This window comes from Pteropus alecto, unplaced genomic scaffold (assembly GCF_000325575.1).
Source record: "Pteropus alecto unplaced genomic scaffold, ASM32557v1 scaffold13, whole genome shotgun sequence".
In the NCBI taxonomy this organism is placed as follows: Eukaryota; Metazoa; Chordata; class Mammalia; order Chiroptera; family Pteropodidae; genus Pteropus; species Pteropus alecto.
Window position 1 is genome coordinate 1 of NW_006434373.1, and position 17,981 is coordinate 17,981.

General features: G+C 38.4%; 1 protein-coding gene across 2 annotated transcripts in view; it reads right to left on the reverse strand.

Moving 5' to 3' along the window:
* Window positions 1-7,330: 7,330 nt before the first annotated feature.
* The window catches only part of CHAMP1 (chromosome alignment maintaining phosphoprotein 1), a 12,043-nt gene continuing 1,392 nt past the window's right edge, over window positions 7,331-17,981 (reverse strand). Inside the window, exons 2-3 of one of the 2 annotated variants that reach the window (XM_015587368.2) lie at window positions 15,330-15,449; window positions 7,331-10,864 (exon numbers count right to left, since the gene is read on the reverse strand). In XM_015587368.2, coding sequence (XP_015442854.1) covers window positions 8,349-10,814 — 2,466 coding nt within the window. In that variant the 5' untranslated portion in view covers window positions 10,815-10,864; window positions 15,330-15,449 and the 3' untranslated portion in view covers window positions 7,331-8,348. The remainder of the gene's footprint in view (window positions 10,865-15,329; window positions 15,450-17,981) is intronic. The other variant, XM_006909335.3, reaches the window with a different exon arrangement.

Genomic DNA, 17,981 nt, shown 5'->3' on the forward strand with positions numbered 1-17,981 from the left:
CCTGTGTTTTTTGTCTACCAAAGGTACATGGCCTCACAAATGGTATGAAATTCCACAAGTGAAACATGGGCAGTAGTTTTCCACTGGGAACAATCATGTGAACTTTTGATGAGTAACCTCCAGCTAGACCACGTAGAGAGCCCAGAGGCCCTGAGCCCACCAGGCCTCAACTTTGAAGAGCTGGATGAAGACAGAGCTGCACTTGAGATGCTCCAAGATAGTGAAAATTCTTTTCACTAGAACTCCTCTCAAAATGAGAACTCCATGTGGTAGAAAGGACAATTTAGAAGAAATGCATGGTGGAGGTGATGTTTCCCATGGGGCTTCCTGCAGGACCAGTGGTTGGTCGCTAAAATGCCTTCAGAGAGTTTGTTCTTAGAGCTGAATTGGTCGCTAAAATGCCTTCAGAGAGTTTGTTCTTAGAGCTGCCTGTGTCCTCCCCCACCTGGCACTCAGCCTCTTCTAAATGAATATTGAGCAAATATTTAGACTATCAGCTTGAAAGAGAACCAACCTATTAACCACAGTGGGCACCTACATGGCTCAGTCTGGCTTCATTTCAACCTTCTTCCCTCCCTGAGTGTAGAGAGATCACAATTCAAAAACTGAACTCATTTAGCCTTTGCTCATTTAGATTTTGAATTTTATAACTAGAAATACAGTGATTAGACATTCCTGTTTCCATCACAAATGTGATTTACAATGTGCAGAGCCACTTTCTCTTAATCACTTTTTTCCTAATAGCTCCATGAAGTAGATGTCATATTACCTTTTCAAAGATTGAAAAAAAAAAAAAAAAAGGAGGTGGAGAGAGGTAAGGTGCATTCTGACTTGAAGGCAGGTCTCCTTCCCGTATGGCGAGTTTCTCTTACCACAGCACAGGTGGACTGTAGGTAAGACTGAGGATCTAATGGTCATGGTTTATAACCATCGTTCTCAACCTTGGCTGTGTTTGGAAGCATGTGAGATTAGAAAACACCCAGGCCTATGCCTGACACCTAAACTATTTCACTGGTCTTGGGTGGGGCCTAGGAACCAGTAGTTTTTAAAGCTCTCCAGGTGATTCTAATGTGTAACCAGGGTTGAAAACTACCAACAGGTAACATTGTATACATGGGGAAATGCTGGGTAGCAAAGAATGCCCCATCCACTCCTCATTCATCAAATATTTGAGAAAGTCCTAGATTCCAGGATTATGGCATGCAGGTCTCTGTCTTCAAGGAGAGGAAGATACTCCAATAAAAGTCAGTAACAATAGAGTATTAGGTGTCTGAGTGCCTTGCCCAGCCTGGGAGGCAGGAAAGTCCTCTGGATGAGGAAGTGGAGACTAGGCCATTTTAACCAGGACCTGAAGCCTCATTTCTGTAGTGACAGCAGGAAGGGTACACGGAAAATCAGATACAACTTCTTGACCACTGGAGCTCCAACCCCAGGGTGGGAGTCCAACGTGAATATTTTCAGGGTGGTTACAAGTTGGCTATTCATAATTCAGATACTTGATAATATGAAATTCCCAAAGACCCTAACTCATTGCCAAGAAGAGGTAAGACATAAAACCCTGAAATATGAAACTTATTTTTCATACCAGTGGTCAAAGTTCTTAGTATTATTCAATCAGAGCATGAAGTAACAATGGCATCTAACATTTATTAAGTACAGCGTGCCAGGCACTTTACTAAATGCCCTGAGTGCTTTATGCTATCTTATGCCACAACCTTATGAGGTAGGTCCTACAAGTCTACTCCATTTTGCATATCCACACACACATGGAGTAATGGAGTACGTTCAAACATAGGTTAGTCTGACTTCACAGTCCAAGCTCTCAACCACTATGCTTGTTATTCTCAGTATGTCAAGAAGTGTGTGCTTGTCATGCCTTAAAGCTGTAACATCCAAGAAAATAGGTCTTTAGCTTTGTCAGTGCCTTACCTCAGTTTTGGTGATGACTAGGTGGTGAAAATCTTTGCTTGGAGAGGGAGCCTGGCTTCCAAACTCACACAGAATGTTGGGCAGGAAAGAAGTCATGGGCTCGTCCTGCAGCTCCAGTATCCAGCAACCACAAACAGTATCCAAGGCCAGGTTAGTTTCTATGCTCACCACTTCTGCTTTTTTTCACCAGCAAAAGCAGGTGACCTTCATTCTTGGGGAAGCCTGCTTGAAGCAAAGTGCCTTCTGCCACCCCCTACACAGGAGCAAACAAGACTGTTTGGAAGAGAGTTGGCTTTGTTCTATCACAATACATTGGCCATGCATAAAAAGAACTTATCTGGCCAGCATAGGGTTCCTGGTAGCCTTTCACTTGCATATATGTGAAAAGCTCATTCACTTGTGTAGTATTTGTTGAGTGCCTACAATGTACCAGGCACTGCTACGCCCTGCTTCACCCTGGTTGGCTGTGTGAACCTTAGATGGTCATTCAGCAGAGTCAGCTCTGCCTGGCAGAAGAGAAAGAGCTCCATTCCCGCCAGCAAAAGCTTCTGGGGGCCCAGCTCCCACTCTTGCTCCCTCCTATAAGGTGGGCTCATGGATGGTCCTCAGGCCATAATTGGTCAGTCAGTTATCTTGCTGAGGTTGAGTTTTTGCTCATCTACCAGATGAAACGTTGTATTGTTTTCTATATGCCTATAGAAAATTCTATATGAAACATATAGAATGTTTGTCTATATTTTTTCTCCCTCATTTCTTATATTTGTCTTACTTTGCATTTAGCTGATTTTTTTTTTTGTAGTGAAATGTTTCAGTTTCTTCTTAATTTCCTTTTGAGTATATTCTATAGTAATTTTCTTTGTGGTTACCATAGAGATTAACATCCTAAAGTTTTAACATTCTAATTTGAATTTACAGCAGCTTATCTTCAGTAACAAAAAATTCTGCTCCTTTACAGCTCCCTTTAGGTTGTTGATATCACAAAATTACATCTTTATGGATTTTGTGCCCCCAAAATATAAATCAATATTTTAAAAAATGCATTAATTTCTTCTATTATGTAGAAAATAATGTTTGGAGTTATAAAGCAAAGTCACAGTAATGTTAGTTTTACATTAATAATTTTTTCTTTAAATGTATTAGCCTCTTAAATCATGTAGAAAACAAAAAGTAGTTCCAAACTATTGTTACAAGGTACTTACTGTCTAGTGTACTTTCATCTCACCTGGCAGAACTCACCTGATCATTTCTTGTAGGGCATGTCTAGTGGTCAGGAGCTCCTTCAGCTTTTGTTTATCTGGGAATGTCTTGACTTGCCAGATACAGGATTCTTGTTGGTTTTTTTTTTCTTTTAGCACTTTAAATATATCAATCCAGTGTCTTCTAGCCTCCGAAGTTCCTGGTAAGAAATCTGTAAACATTTTTATCGAGGATCCATTGTATGTGATGACTGTCTTCTTTTATTGCTTTCAGGATTTGCTCTTTATCTTTTGAAAGTTTGATTATAACGTGTCACAGTGCGGGTCTCTTTGAGTTGATCTGAGAGTTGATCTTGGAATTTGCTTAGCTTCTTGAATGTTTATATTCATGTTTTTCATCAAATTTGGGGAGTTTTCAGCCATTATTTCTTCAAATATGTCATTCAAATATATACTCTGCCTGTCTTTTGCTGAGACTCCCACAACGCATATTTTTGTCTGCTTATAGTATCCCACAGGTCCCTTAGGCTCTGCTCACTTTTCAGTTTTTTTTTTCCATTCTATTTCTCAGCCTCAATATTTTCCATTGATCATTGATTTAACTCTCCTAAAAGTCACTTCAGCTGGAGGGAGAGGGGTTTGCAACAATTGAGTGGAGGGGAGTGCAATAAGAATGGCTGTCCACCTCTTTGCACCTCTGTTATCAAAAGCAGCAATTAGCAATTAGAGCACATATCCCCAATATTTGAGAGATGGGGTCTTTTACCCATCTAAGTTCTGACAAGTTGTACGCAAGATAATCACATGGCTGGAGGTGGGGAATGGGTGGCTGCTACTGTGTGAAGAGCTGAAATTGACCAAAATTAACTATAATATTCTACCAAAGCCTTCTCCTGAAAGTTGCAAGCCTTAACAGGCTCCAGAGTTCCAAAATAGTTATTTCAAATTCTGCCAGTGCAATTGCTAACTAGGTGCTTCCTACTCCACCATCATCTCAGAATCCTCTCTGCCTGATTGCTTTTGGTTTACTACTTTCCAATGTAGAGGCAATTCTAGTGGCTTCCAACTGGCCTTTCCCACAAAAGCCCTCACCCCACAGGTCAGGGAACCAATGTGGGGATATTGCCAGTTCCTGAGTATGTCTACTCTTAATTATGCATTCCAGAACTGGGGAAATAACAGCAGGATGATTGGGGGACCCACTGTGAGATGGACTTGAGCTGTAACTCTATTGATTATCTGAACTCCGTAAGTACCTACTCTGATTGGAGGACTACAGTTATGCTTGAGGTTTCCTGGAATCAGTTCAGAGACAGTATCCACACATTTCTGAAGGGTCTGATTATATCTTTTTCCCCAAAGCACATTCAGGTAAATGACCACAGTTCCCTTCTGGTAAAGCTGTGAGAGAGGATTAAAAGTGACATTTTTTGGCAGTGTACTGGGGTCCCTGCTCAAGGGGACTTGGCCTCCCTTTCATTCAAGGGGCTCTGGGTCTTTAAACTGACTCAAGTCTGGGAACTGATTGCAGAGCCATGACTGTTTTTATGATTCAAGTTAGATTTTTGTTCACTTGACCTAGAACTCTTGCATTTATACAAATCAAGTAAAAATTTAGTAGGCTTTCTATCTAGTTCATCTAATCCTCCCTGTGGCCAATGGCAAGCATTTGCACGAGATTGGCTTGTGTTAGAAGCAAAAATATGCTCACACCAACTAAGCTAATTGATAAGGGTAAAAGGTGTTGAAATATCAGATTTTATTTTGGCAGTATTTTCAGTTTTAGAATTGAGCGTAGTGTCCAGTCTGGGGAATTGGTAAGGGAAAATGTAGCATTCCTGGACTGAATTCACATTAAATGAAGTCCGATTCAGTCTTATAGGATCTTTTTCCAACTTATAAAAGGAAAAGCAGTTTGGCAAGAGTAGCCTTGCAGGTGGAGTGAACTGTGCCAGGTTTAGTGAAGGTAGGACTTTAATTAGGAAAAAGAGTATTACAGATGGGGAAGTAAAAGCAATGAACAAGATGGGGTGGGTTTCTTGAGTAAGGTATCATTTGCCAATGCCTTAAGTAACTGGACCTTAAGGGGTCATTTTGTATTGAGAATGCAATATAAAATCAGTATTGTGGAGGAATTATTTTGATATGTAAAGGGTGGGTTGGGGTTGACACTAGAGGTCCCAGAGTATGAGTTTGGCAACAGATGTACTGCTGAAGAAAGGCAACCAGGCTTGCTTAGGCCAAGCAGAGGCATCAAATCACCTCCATTCCCAAACCCAGTGTGGCAGGCAGAATAGCCTCCAAAGATATCCAGTCCCAACTGCCAGACCCTGTGAATATGGTAGTTTGTATAGCAAAGGAGATTTAAGGTTGCCTAATCAGCTGACTTTAAAATAGGGAAATCGTCCTAGATTATCTGGGTGGCTCAATGTAATCATAAGGGTTCTCAAGGGGAAAAGGATAGCGGAACAGTCAGAGAGATGTGACAATGGAAGCAGGGCCAGAGAGAGGTTATGATGCTAAGATGCAGGGCGGGAACCTTTAAACAAGAGTGCAAGGCAGCTTCTAGAAGCTAGAAAAAGGAAGGGAATGGAGTCTCCTAGAGACTCCAGCAAAGAATACAGCCCTGATGACACCTTGACTTTAGCCCAGTGAAGAAGAGAACTGTCAGAGGACAAATTTGTGTCTTAAGCCACTGTTTCATGTAATTTGTTAAAACGGTAAGAAATACAACACGTGATCAAAATTACATGTGAACAGAAACAGGTTGTGAAAGGGGTACAATTTCAGGGGTTTTTAGACCTGTGAGTATAATTCAACTGAAAAAGGCACCCCTCTTTTTATGATGCTTACAGATTTGATAAGCATTTTTCTGTCTTCATCCAAGACAAAGCTATAGAATCCACAATATTTTAAAAAGAAAAAAAAAATCCGCTATAGACACATCACAATTCATGTAGTTTCAAATTAATGAAAACTAGTCACCTAAAACATAATGGCATCAAGTCCATGAATGTTGAGTAAAAGATACAATTGGTTCCCTTGCAGATTAAGTATAATCACTGGTTTGAGATTCACTAAAAATAGTTGTAATCACATAGGAAAATAAGAAAATGGAAATGTACTATAAGGCCATATTGATTAGAGGGATGATATTGTATAGGAGGCAAAGTTATCAAGGTTAAAAAAAGTTAATAGGTTCTAAAGTAATGGCACAGCTTACCCTGATCTTAGAGGTAAAAGAAAGTGGGAAGCCACCAGTGAGGTGAGCCAAGAACATGCTGGTTTAACCAACAGGGTTAACGCATTAAGGCCTAAACTACGTATAAGTCACCATTTACCCTAGCATAATATCCTCTATCCTAGGACAACACTACGAAAATAACCCACATCGGATAGGAAGTCAGGAGATCTAGTTGGCTCCACATTGAGCAAAGGTCTAGGAAGGATTCTGTGAGACGTTTGCACCAAAAAGTGTTTAGTCCTAAGGAAAATAATGTTGCATTAACATCGCTGGTTTGAGACTGCAGGCTTCAAAAGGGTTTCTGGGTAGTGCAAACCCATTTTCTATTCATAATTTTAATCAAGTTAGTACAGATGAGAAAAAAACAACTGTAAATCCAAGATACCTTACCTGTCCTACTTGTTGGCATCATGCCTAGAAACTCCAGAACTGGAAGCTTATTCTCAAGGTGCAGTGTAAAATAACGGTGATAACATCAACTACTTATAGTACTTACCCTGATTGTGCTCAACAAAGTGATACACCTGAAGCCTGTAAGACCTTCCCACTATTACCTAAACATTGTCTTCCCAATTGGTATATTAATTTGGATGTCATGAAAAAATGCACTCCTTGTTCAACAATGTCTGGGAACAGATTAAAGCCAGTATCTCAATCCTAGCTACACATCAGAATCCTTATGGCACTAAATGCTTCACATTTTTTAAATGAGGCAGCCAGGATTGACAACTACTGAGATTAAACAATCTTTAATAAAGTAATGTGCACTGATGAGATTTTCCACAAGGAGCACCCAGTACAGTGATTCCTTAACGTACCTGACCATAGAATTCTGAGAAAATAAGTGAGAAAATGCTGCTCCAGATATGAAAAAAAATTAGTATGCTGAAAACGAGTGAAAATAGGAGAAAATGGAACCTGGATATCATACAATGAATAAGAAAACACACACATGAAGAAGTTGGTGACATGAAAGCCTTTGTTTTTAATTTGGTTGATACACATATGACAAAATATTTTAGAATAAAATAATCCATGAATGGGCTCAAGGTATTTACAGTAGCAACTTTAAAAACATAAAATTGACACATTCTCAAACAGAAACATTTACAAAATTTTCTATTGTGAATCTGGAAGACTTTCAGTTCCTACTCATTACCCTGATATGAAGCCCCAACAGGTGGAAGGTAAGGCCCAGGAGTAGGAGATACATCTCTAACATATTTGGCAGTTAAGGATCATCTATTGGTGTGAGCTCCCAGGGAAGTGAAGGGCCAGATCTTGGGATAAGATACAGAATGGAAGACTCCAAAGGGAACAACTAATACAAGACTTAAAATCAAACTCACCTTTCTCAGTTTCCTATAGGAGAAAGCTGCAAACAATTTTTTAAACTTACTCAATTTCCCCCTTTTAGCAGAAAATCAGCAACCCTGAGACTCTAATTTTCCATGACATAAAAGTTAACATTTAGAAACCATTCAAGATTTTTTAAAAAACTAAATTTATGAGCAAATAGAAACGTCAAAGTAACGTTTATGATCTGAAAATACATTTAAGAGAACAAAATTCCTCTAATTTTTCATGTCTAATTCATAAACATTCCAATCAATAATTTCCATTGTCTGAAATTAGTTTCACAAAAAAAGATACTTTAACTAGATGTTTGAAATTGAGTACAACTTGCTCATGATTGTTAAATGGAACACCTACATCTTCATATTATTCAAATGCACTTAAAAGAAATTAGAGAAATTTTACCCATCTGGGATATACAGTATGAATTTGACTTATGAGACACACAAACAGAAACCATGAAAAAATAACCAAATGCTTATTCTCTGTAATCCTATTGAGACAGTTAAACACAGCATACCATACACATCAACAACTACTAATCCAACTAGGCTATTTAGCTATACTTTCAACAAATGGTTTCAACAAACAACTTTGTAGAGCATATGTCCACAGTTTAAAAATCAAATTTGCTGCTCCTCCAGTGGTGGTTCAAGAGCTTCCATTAGCTTTTTATTTGCCTCTTCATTATGCCGGCTTTGACAATGAGTTAAATGTTTCTTAAAGCCTCTTGGGAAATTTGATTCAAAATTACAACGTGGACACTTAAGCAAACTTTGCCCATGGGCTGCTACATGATTTTTGAGGAGAGATTCCAAAAGAAAAGCCTTTCCACAAATTGTGCATTTGTAAGGGCTATGGACATTATGCTTATTAACCAAATGATGCAAAACAGCACCTTTCTTCATAGCACGACAGCAACAAATTTTGCAATAATACTTTCCTTTTCCACGCTTCATATATTTTGCAATCTCTTCTTCAGAGATAAAAGCTTCTTTTTCTTCGGTAAATTGTAGTACATTTTTGGACTGCTCTGGACTAGTCATGTCCATTTTGTTCTCTTTACTAAAATCAACAGATTCCACATCAACTTGCTCTTGATCACTGCTTGATTCCTGGCCCTTACTATCTATCGCATCCAAATCTGCTTTTATATACTCACTACTACTAAGCTCAGCATCAGAGTTTTCTTGGTTGTCTTTCTTGAGCTTCTTTGAAGAAGGAAATAAAGTGTCTTCTAAGAGTTTCTTAGGTGTAGCTAGTAGTTCTTCCTGAACTAAAATATCACACTTTTGATCATCTATGGCATCTGTTGGTAGTTCATCACCAAGCTCAACCGTCTTTTGAGATTCTGAGAAGATAGCAGATTTGGGAAGTTCAGGGAAAAGGGCATGTTTCCGGGCCTCAGGAAAAAGAGTGCGTTTTCGTGGTTCAGGAGAAGCAGGAGGGGCTGTTCTGGTAGGTTCAGAAAACAGGGCAGGTTTTCTAGGCTCAGTATCAATGGAAAGAACAGGCTTCCAGATATCAGAGGCCGCTTTAGGGGACTCAGATGGCCCAGAAGGTTTCCGGGTCTCAGGGAAGACAGGTTTCTGAGGTTCAATAAAAAAAGACGACTTCCAGAGTTCAGGGGAACCACCACGGGCACCTTTCTGGGACTCAGGAAAATCAAGTGAAGCAGGAGAAGTCTTCCGCTGATCAGGAGAAAGCTTCCAAAGCTCTGGAGACCCTGAGGGTTTTCTGAGCTCTGGAGATCCTGCTGGACTACGGATGTCTGGGGACAATGGTGGGCCCGGTTTGCGAAGCTCAGGGGACAAGGGAGGTCCTGCTTTACGGAGCTCAGGGGATACTGGGGGAACTGTCTTCCAGTGTTCAGGTGACAAGGTGGGAGTTGTCTTTCGGAGTTCTGGTGGGCCACACTTCCATGACTCAGGAGATGCAGGGGGAGATTTCCAGGAACCGGGTGAGACTGATGAAGATTTCCAGGATGCAGGGGAGACAGATGAAGTTGGTTTCCAAGGTCCAGGTGATATAGAAGGAATTGGTTTCCAAGGTCCAGGAGACACAGATGGAGCAGGTTTAGCTGGTTTCCAAGGTCCTGATGATGCTGAAGGGCTGGATTTCCAAGACCTGGGGGACCCAGGTGGCCCTGGCTTCCAAGAACCTGGTGACACAGCTGGGGCTGGTCTCCTCGGCTCTGGAGAAACAGCAGAGAATGGCTTCCAAGGTTCAGGAGACTGTGATGGAGATGGCTTCCTTGGCTCAGGGGAGACTGTCCGGGCCGGTTTCCAAGACTCTGGAGATGCAGTTGGGGACGGCCCCCAAGGTTCAGGGGAAGCAGCTAGAACTGGTGACTCTGGAGACGAGGCTGCAGGCAGCCCCAATGTTTCTGGGAAATGGGAGTGTTTCTGAGGTTTGGGATTAAGAGTAGCCTTTACTGGTTCGGGAGAAACAGGAGCAAGTTTCTGTGGTTCTGGAGAAGGAATAGGGACTGGTTTCTGAGATTCAGAAACAACAGGGACTGGTTTTGGAAGTTCAGGAGAAGAAATAGGGGTAGGTTTTGGAGGCTCAGGAGAAGGAAGAGGTGTTTGTGGCTCAGGAGAAACAGGGCTAAGTTTCTGAGGCTCCAGGGAAAGAAGAGGAGTAGGTTTTGGTGATTCTGGAGACAAAACCTGGCCAAGTTTTTGTGCTTCTATGGGAAGGGCAGGTAAAGGTTTCAGGAGTTCTGCTGAATTAGAGGGCATTTTCTGGTGTTCAGGAAGAGAAGGGCTTTTCGCAGAATCTATTTCTTTGTTTAACTGATTTTTTGGTTTCTCATTCCATTTCTCTGGAGCTGCATGTTTGGATGTGATGTGATAATATACATTAGAGTACATCTTACTGGTGAAGAAGCATTTATGGCAGTGAAATAACTTTGCACTTTTCTGGTAAAATATCATTTTACCTAACCCACCAGCATCCATTTCATCACAAAATTCTGGGTGGATGGTACCCATGTGGATTTGTACGTTTTCATAATCTGTGCCTCTGAAATTGCAGTGGTCACACTCCAAACGTACTGATGGTTTACGAAGTTCCTGGAATACTTCCATTTTTCTGTTATAATACACACAATTATATTCTTTAAAAACTTTCAACAGTGCTGCAATAAAGTAGAAATAAATTATTTTCAGGAAGCATTATCGAATGAAATGCTGTTCTAGTCCATTCTAAAACTGCATAATTTCAAGCCTAGGATGGCATATGCATTTATTTAATATCTCTATAAAGATTTTGAAGATAAGAAGAAATGAACTAATTTTTAACTGAGTTCCAGGAATTCTGCTAGGTTTATATACATTCTCTCATTTAATCCTCCTAATAATAGGACTGAAGTATTATTTTTTTTATTTATGGATGAAGAAACTGAGGTTCCAAGAAGTGACTTATCCAGATTATATGACTATCAGTGACACAGCTTGACTCCAGAATGATCTACTGCATGTGCCTTACACCTTGACTCTAAAACCCTGAATATCAGCACACAAAGCTAGTAAATATCAAAATTCACGCTGTTATTTAAGGCTGAGCAAGAAACTTTAAATCCATTTCAGAAAGCATTTATTAAATTAAGTCTCACTATGAAAAGATAGCTTTTTAAAAATATCGACATATTGGTTTTGAGCTCTTGCTCAGGCCCGGTTCCATGTCTGGAAGTGTACTTTCCCTTTTAATAAAAGATTTTCTTTTCTGCTGTAAAAAAATAACTAAATAAAAATAATGAAATAAATAAATAAAAAATAAAAATAACATCTTAAAATGTTTTATTCATCTTAAAATATTTTATTTATGTAATAAATTACTTTGTGTCCCATGCTTTTCTAGGCACACAGGTTTAAAGAGGTGTCTTGCAATGTGGTGCTTACATTAGTAGGGAGATAAGAGTATGGAGGGCAATGTAGAGGAAGCTGTCAAGGAGACACTTGAGCAGAGATCTTGAATGATGTGAAGGAGTTTGCCAAGCAAAGGGAACTCAAAGGACAGCCTTGAGGCAGGCACTTGCTTGCCAGAAAATATGACTTTTTAAAACTTTAAGTGAGTCTTAAGTGGTAAAAGTAACAGAAGCTCAGTTAAAAACATACTCATTCATGCAGTACAAGATACTCACACATTATCACTCTCCAAGGACAGCCACTGTACTTGTGTGTCGCTGAAAAATTGTTCTATGTATACACAAATGCATAAATATATTCTACACAAATGGGATATTAAACATTTTGTTCTGCAACCTGCTTTCATTTAAGAAGAAAAGGTGTCTGTGGCTCAAGAGAAACAACAGAGCCAGGCTTCCGAGGTTCTATGAAAGTAAGAGGACTACGTTTTGGTGATTCTGGAAACAAAACTGGGCTGTTTCTGAGTTTCTATGGAAAGGACAGGTGTAGGTTTCAGGAGCTCTGCTGATTTAGAAGGCATTTTCTAGGGCATTTTTGCAGAGTAAGCAATGAATTTTCTTGTACATATCTTTGAATGTGAGGGTATTTCTGAAGGAAAAATTCCTCCTCGGGAGTAGACTACCTGCTTCAAAGGCTATTTACAATTAAAATTGATACATTTTACCAAACTCTCAAGCAGTACAGCACTATTACATACCAACCTTGTATATATGAGGAACGGTTCCCCAACTTCTTCTTCAACACTATCATTAAACTTTAAATTCTTGCTATTTCTTACGTGAAAACTGGTATCTCCCTGTTGCTTAAAGGTGCTTTTCTTTAGTGAGAAACACTGAATACTTTTCCTTGTTTATTAGCCATGTTTATTTCTTCTTCTAAGATAGGCTTTATCCATTTTTAATTATTTATAAAGTCTTTGTATATAAAAGGAATCATCTCTTTCAAAATTGAAAATATTTTGTTTCATTTGTTTCTTGACTTTATGGAATATTTTTTTAACCAATTTGTTTACATAAGAATTAAAAACTTAAAAGTATTTTCCTCATGACTATTTTAAATTGTTTTCCCACTTCGTTATTTTTTTAATCACTCAATATTTTCCCTATCACTTTAATAATTTTACATCTGTATCATTAATCCATCTGGTATAAGGAGGTAAGCTAGGGTTCCAACCTATTTTTTCACCCCAAATAATTACTTGTTTTCTCAACAACATTGATTATACAACCCTTTTCCCCACTTACGTGGAATGTTCCATTTAGCATTTACTTAATTTTGTGTACATAATTCTATTCTGGACTCAACTCTTCTATTCTAACAGTTCCATCTGGTAGGGTCCTCAGCACAGGAATCCAATACTGTTCAAATGGATTATGATGAACATACACAAGTATTCACCAAGTGAATTACAAAATCTTTTCTCATTAAATTATGCCCCATTGTTTACCAAAACTACTAACTACTACTAAGGGGATACAATGTGCTCTGTGCTAATGGTAATAATGGTCAATATACTCTTTCCATGTTACTGCTCCTCAAAACAACAGTACAGATTAGATGCACTTATAATCACAAGATCTCTATTAATTTAAAAAATGTAATATTATTTCTAATTCTGGCATTTTGTTTTTAAAGATGTTAGGAAACAAAATTGTCAGTAATGTCACCTGTATCATTTGCATTTTTGAGGGGTCTAAAGTTAAAAAGGTAATAATTGAGAAAACAAACTAGTACTTCAGAAAGTATTAGCTTCTTTTGAGTTACCCTACAAATATCCTGTCTTTTAAAAAATTAAGAACTACACACACACATACAAATATAAAATCACGTAGTACTAAAGAAAAATCTCTAAAAAGAACTTCAACTTAAAAATTAAAAACATAATGAAGAAAACATGTAGAAAGAATAGGTTATCTTAACAACTCCATCTGGCCATACATACAAATAATGAAAAGTTAAGGTATGCTCATATTAAAGAGGTGAGGTATATTACATATTATTTATCATTATATCATATTATGTCATGTGTTATATATATTTTGACAGATGTTGAGCTCAGGTTTGCTGGGTTTGAGTCCTGGCTTCATTATACCTTTCCATGTTTCAGTTTCCTTGACTGTAAAAATGGATTTATTTTATAGCATGTTTAGAACAGTATCTAATATACAGCAAGTACTCAGGTTAGCTATTATTAGTACATTAGAAACTACAAGGTAGTCTGTAAAATATATACTCCTTCAGTTTCTGGTAATTAAATATATTCCAAATCATCCTGGCAGTTATGGCTCACCAACACACAGTGGCTCATCCAAAAAATACTTTAGTCCTACTTGTAAAAGGCAGAGAAGCATTATTTTCATGATTTCTGTCCAAGTTTCTTAAGCTTAATTAAACAAACTGTTAAACACAGAAACTTTTCCCAACTTCTCAAGAGTATGGAGAAGGTGCTTTTGTTTTCTCATTTCAGGTAGCACTTACTTATCTACACCTCTCCTCTCCTGGCATAATGTGTTGTCTCATAAACAAAACAGTTTTCTTCTTTTATGTGCTCCCTTACCGACTTTTACCAATAGTAACTCATAAAACAGAGGTTATCAAAAGGCCCAGTAAGTGTATGATACATGGATTAGATTATAAACTGTAAGGGTGAAGCAGTTTTTCTTCTATTCCCACAGAAATGACTGAGCACACTGTTCTACATTCAGAAAAGTTTTTAAAAAATGCTTCTGGCAAATTTATCAAATGAAAATCAAAACCAACCCACATCTCATAAATGGGCATCTCTGACACAGTACAACGACAGAGAACTAGTCCTCTTTTTAGCCACATACATTTTCCCGATTGCTACCCCAGTCTTGTGGTCCCCTTCAAGTAGGTAAAGCTCTACCTTTTCTCCTTATTTCTATTTTCTATTGACTATATTTCTCCCTTTCTTGCCTCTTTAGAAATTTTATACTAACCTTAATGTTCTACAATTGCTCCTATAAATTAGTCCCTGTTTTTAATGAATACCACTTAGCGTAATTCCCACTGCTCTTGCTTCAATCAGCAGACAGCCACCTTGGCTTCTCTGAGTGGACTGAATCCTTTTGTCCTCGATTGCTGCCTGCTCAATCTATCCATTCACCAGCTCTCCCACTCTTCATCCAGGGTCACTCAGTAAATACATCATCCATTCCCAATCCCCTTCAGTCTGCATTAAACCCCAATGGCTCCTCTGACTTCCATATCATTCCCTATTTCTCCCAACTGGCCCTCCTGCTTTCCTCTTTCTATCAAAAACTCTTCTGGCCAACCTCAGAGTTTATACTGCTCACACCTGCCTACTACTAAGCCTCATTATCATACTCTAATAACATCTTACTTTAAAAAAGTTATAGAATTTACTTCTCAAACCCCAAATTCTGTCATATATGCATATCAGCATATGTTCAGATATTATTTTATGTATGGGTGTGTATGCTTCAATAATTTTTCATTAAGAATTCCAAGCACTTTTCAAAAATGTTCTCATAAAATATTCTCCTAAACTTTTTGTTTAAAAAGAGAGGAACGTTAAAGGGAAACAAAAATATATGCAAAGAAATGCTGGTAGAATAACACTTTATAAATCCAGGACAAGTACTTTTAAAGTGGGGAAGAAATAAAGACCAGCATGCTTTTCCCTAGACTTACCAGATGTCTTACTAGAAGTTTTAAAAGTGGTCGTCAAAGGGCAGCAAGTCTACATGGCTTTTTGACTAAACCACAGAAAATAGCCTGTAGTACATGAAGAACAAAGATGAGAAGTTGAACCTAAAAAAAAAAAAAAATAATAATAATAAAGGATAATCAAAATTATATCTGTGATAATCAGTGCCTCCTGTAACAGAATTAAATCTGCCTGTTTCTCTCACTATCCAACAGTGAGAAGGCTAAGAGTCTGGGGTGGTGGTAGGTTATCAACTTGAGTGGAATGGGAAAAACTGGCTATGAATAAGCTAGATGGATCATATACTCTTTTGGTTAAGTTCTAGAACATTTATCTACCCTTCCCTCTACTCCCTATACCTTTTCAACTGCTTTAATTTTGATCCCTTATCTCCCTGCCACTAGTCTCACTTCCTTTCAATCCACTTATCATACTGCTATCAGTCATCTTCCAAACATAAAAACCTAATGCGACTTGCCTGCTCACAATTCCTCAAGATAACCTCAACAACTCCAGTACAAAAACTGAACATGGCATATAAAGCTTTTCACAATCTGGCCCAACTACTGCATTCTCAAAGTACTGACCCACCTGTAATTCCCTGACAATTCAAGCTTGCAGCCCTTTACACTCCACGTCTTGCCACCCAGTCATGAGGCAAGTTCCTCCATCCTTCAGGAGGGATTGCTTATTAAATGCTAGCCAATTCCCAGCACCCCCTAATCTTCCTTGGACGCCCTGCTGTAAACAAAACTCCACTGTAGTAGTCATCTTCTGGCACTACAGAGGCCTGATTCCACAGAAGGCCATGGGCTCTTGGAGTAAGGGACTACCCATTCACCTCTGTGACCCTTGCATAACCTTGGTACATAGTATGCGCTCAGAAAGCACCTAATTAAAACATCCTCTCATGAAGATTGGAAACATGATCTTAGATTACAGAATTTTAAAACTAGAAAAGACCTGAGCTACCATCTAGTCTTGAAGTCATTGGATTTTAGGACAGGAGAAAACCTCAGGGACCATCTCCTTTAAAACTTCAATTTATATTTGAGAAACCTAGACATTAAGTAACTTGCTCAAGATCAGGAAAATATTTAACATCTGACAGAAGACCTGAATAAAGTTCTGCTATCTATTCAGGTTCTTTCTAGTATATCTTGACCAACCTAACAGTGGAATTTACTAAGATCTTGAAAAGGCAGAACAAGAGGCCAACTCAACAAGATGAAATTTATCAAACATTTAGAATCCAAATAAGAACTGAAGAATATAGCACTACAGAGAACTGTATTCCATAGTCTGCATTGGGCAGAGTATCCCAGTAGATCACAGTCTCTAGCTCTGGGCAGGAAGGACACTTTAACTGAGTCCCTAACACTAAGGAACTTGCAAAAGAAAGCAACCAGGATGGTGGGCAGTCTTTAAAAACAGGTCATTTGTGAGTACAGGCACTTAACTTCAAAAGGGGAGGAGTTACAGATAACATGTAAGCTGTCCTAGAGGCAACAAATGGAAGCTGGCAGGAAAACAGATTTCGGCAAAACAGATTTCACAAAAATATATAAAGTTTTGTGAACAACTCAATCATGGACTAAAATAAGTTGCTTTGTCAAGTAGGAGCCCACCATAACTGGAAGCAATTGATCAAGATAAGACTGGAAGAATCCTCAAAGAACTGGAGCCTACCTTCTTCATTTTACAATTGAGAAAACTGATGCTGAGGGAGAGAAGTGACTTGTCAAAGATCACACGAATTAAGACAGAAAAAGCAATAGAAGATCCTAGTTTCTTGATTCTGGACCTCTGTGATAACGCAATGCTAGCTTTCCCATGGGAATGTTGCAGAGTTGAGTCCAAAATTCAGCAGCTAGGTAGAGGCTAGATAATGAGATTCCTTCTAACTTTAAGATTCTAACTAATTTTTTTCTAATTTTCAGAGCTCCTAAGCCTAACGATGACAGTAACTCTAAATTGTCCAACTAATAAAAATTATCTAGTTCTGTTTTTTGTCTCTATAGATTACATGTTGTCTCTAAAATACATTAAGTTCTAATCACTAGTGTTTTGCCAGCCCATCATCCTGTATTTTCAATGAGGTTCTATGCCATATGGCATCATACCTATTCCCATTCCCATCCACTTTCTTCCTTAGTCTATCACCACTTGTCATTTTTTAAAACATTTTGATGTAGTTTTTAAAATTAAAACTCAATATGTAGAGCATGTTTAAAGCTAACCGGGATACATACACACCACACACACACTAGCATTACTCTTTACCCCAGCTGATTTTTTAAAAATTAGTAAACTTTATTTTTTAGAGCAGTTTTATGTTTAAAGAAAAATTAAACAGATAGTTTTGTTTTCACATACCTGGCTGCACACAATTTCTATTATTAACATCCCGTACTAGTGTGGTACATTTGTTACAACTGACAAACAAATACTGATATATTATTAACTAAAGTCCAGTTTATATTAGGGGTCACTTTACATGTTATACAGTTCTGTGGGATTTCCTAAGTGTATAGTATCATGTAGCCAACATTACAGAACCATAAATACTTTAACTGCCACAACAATTCCCTGTGCTCCTAACAACCACTGATCTTTTTACTATCTCTGTAGTTTTG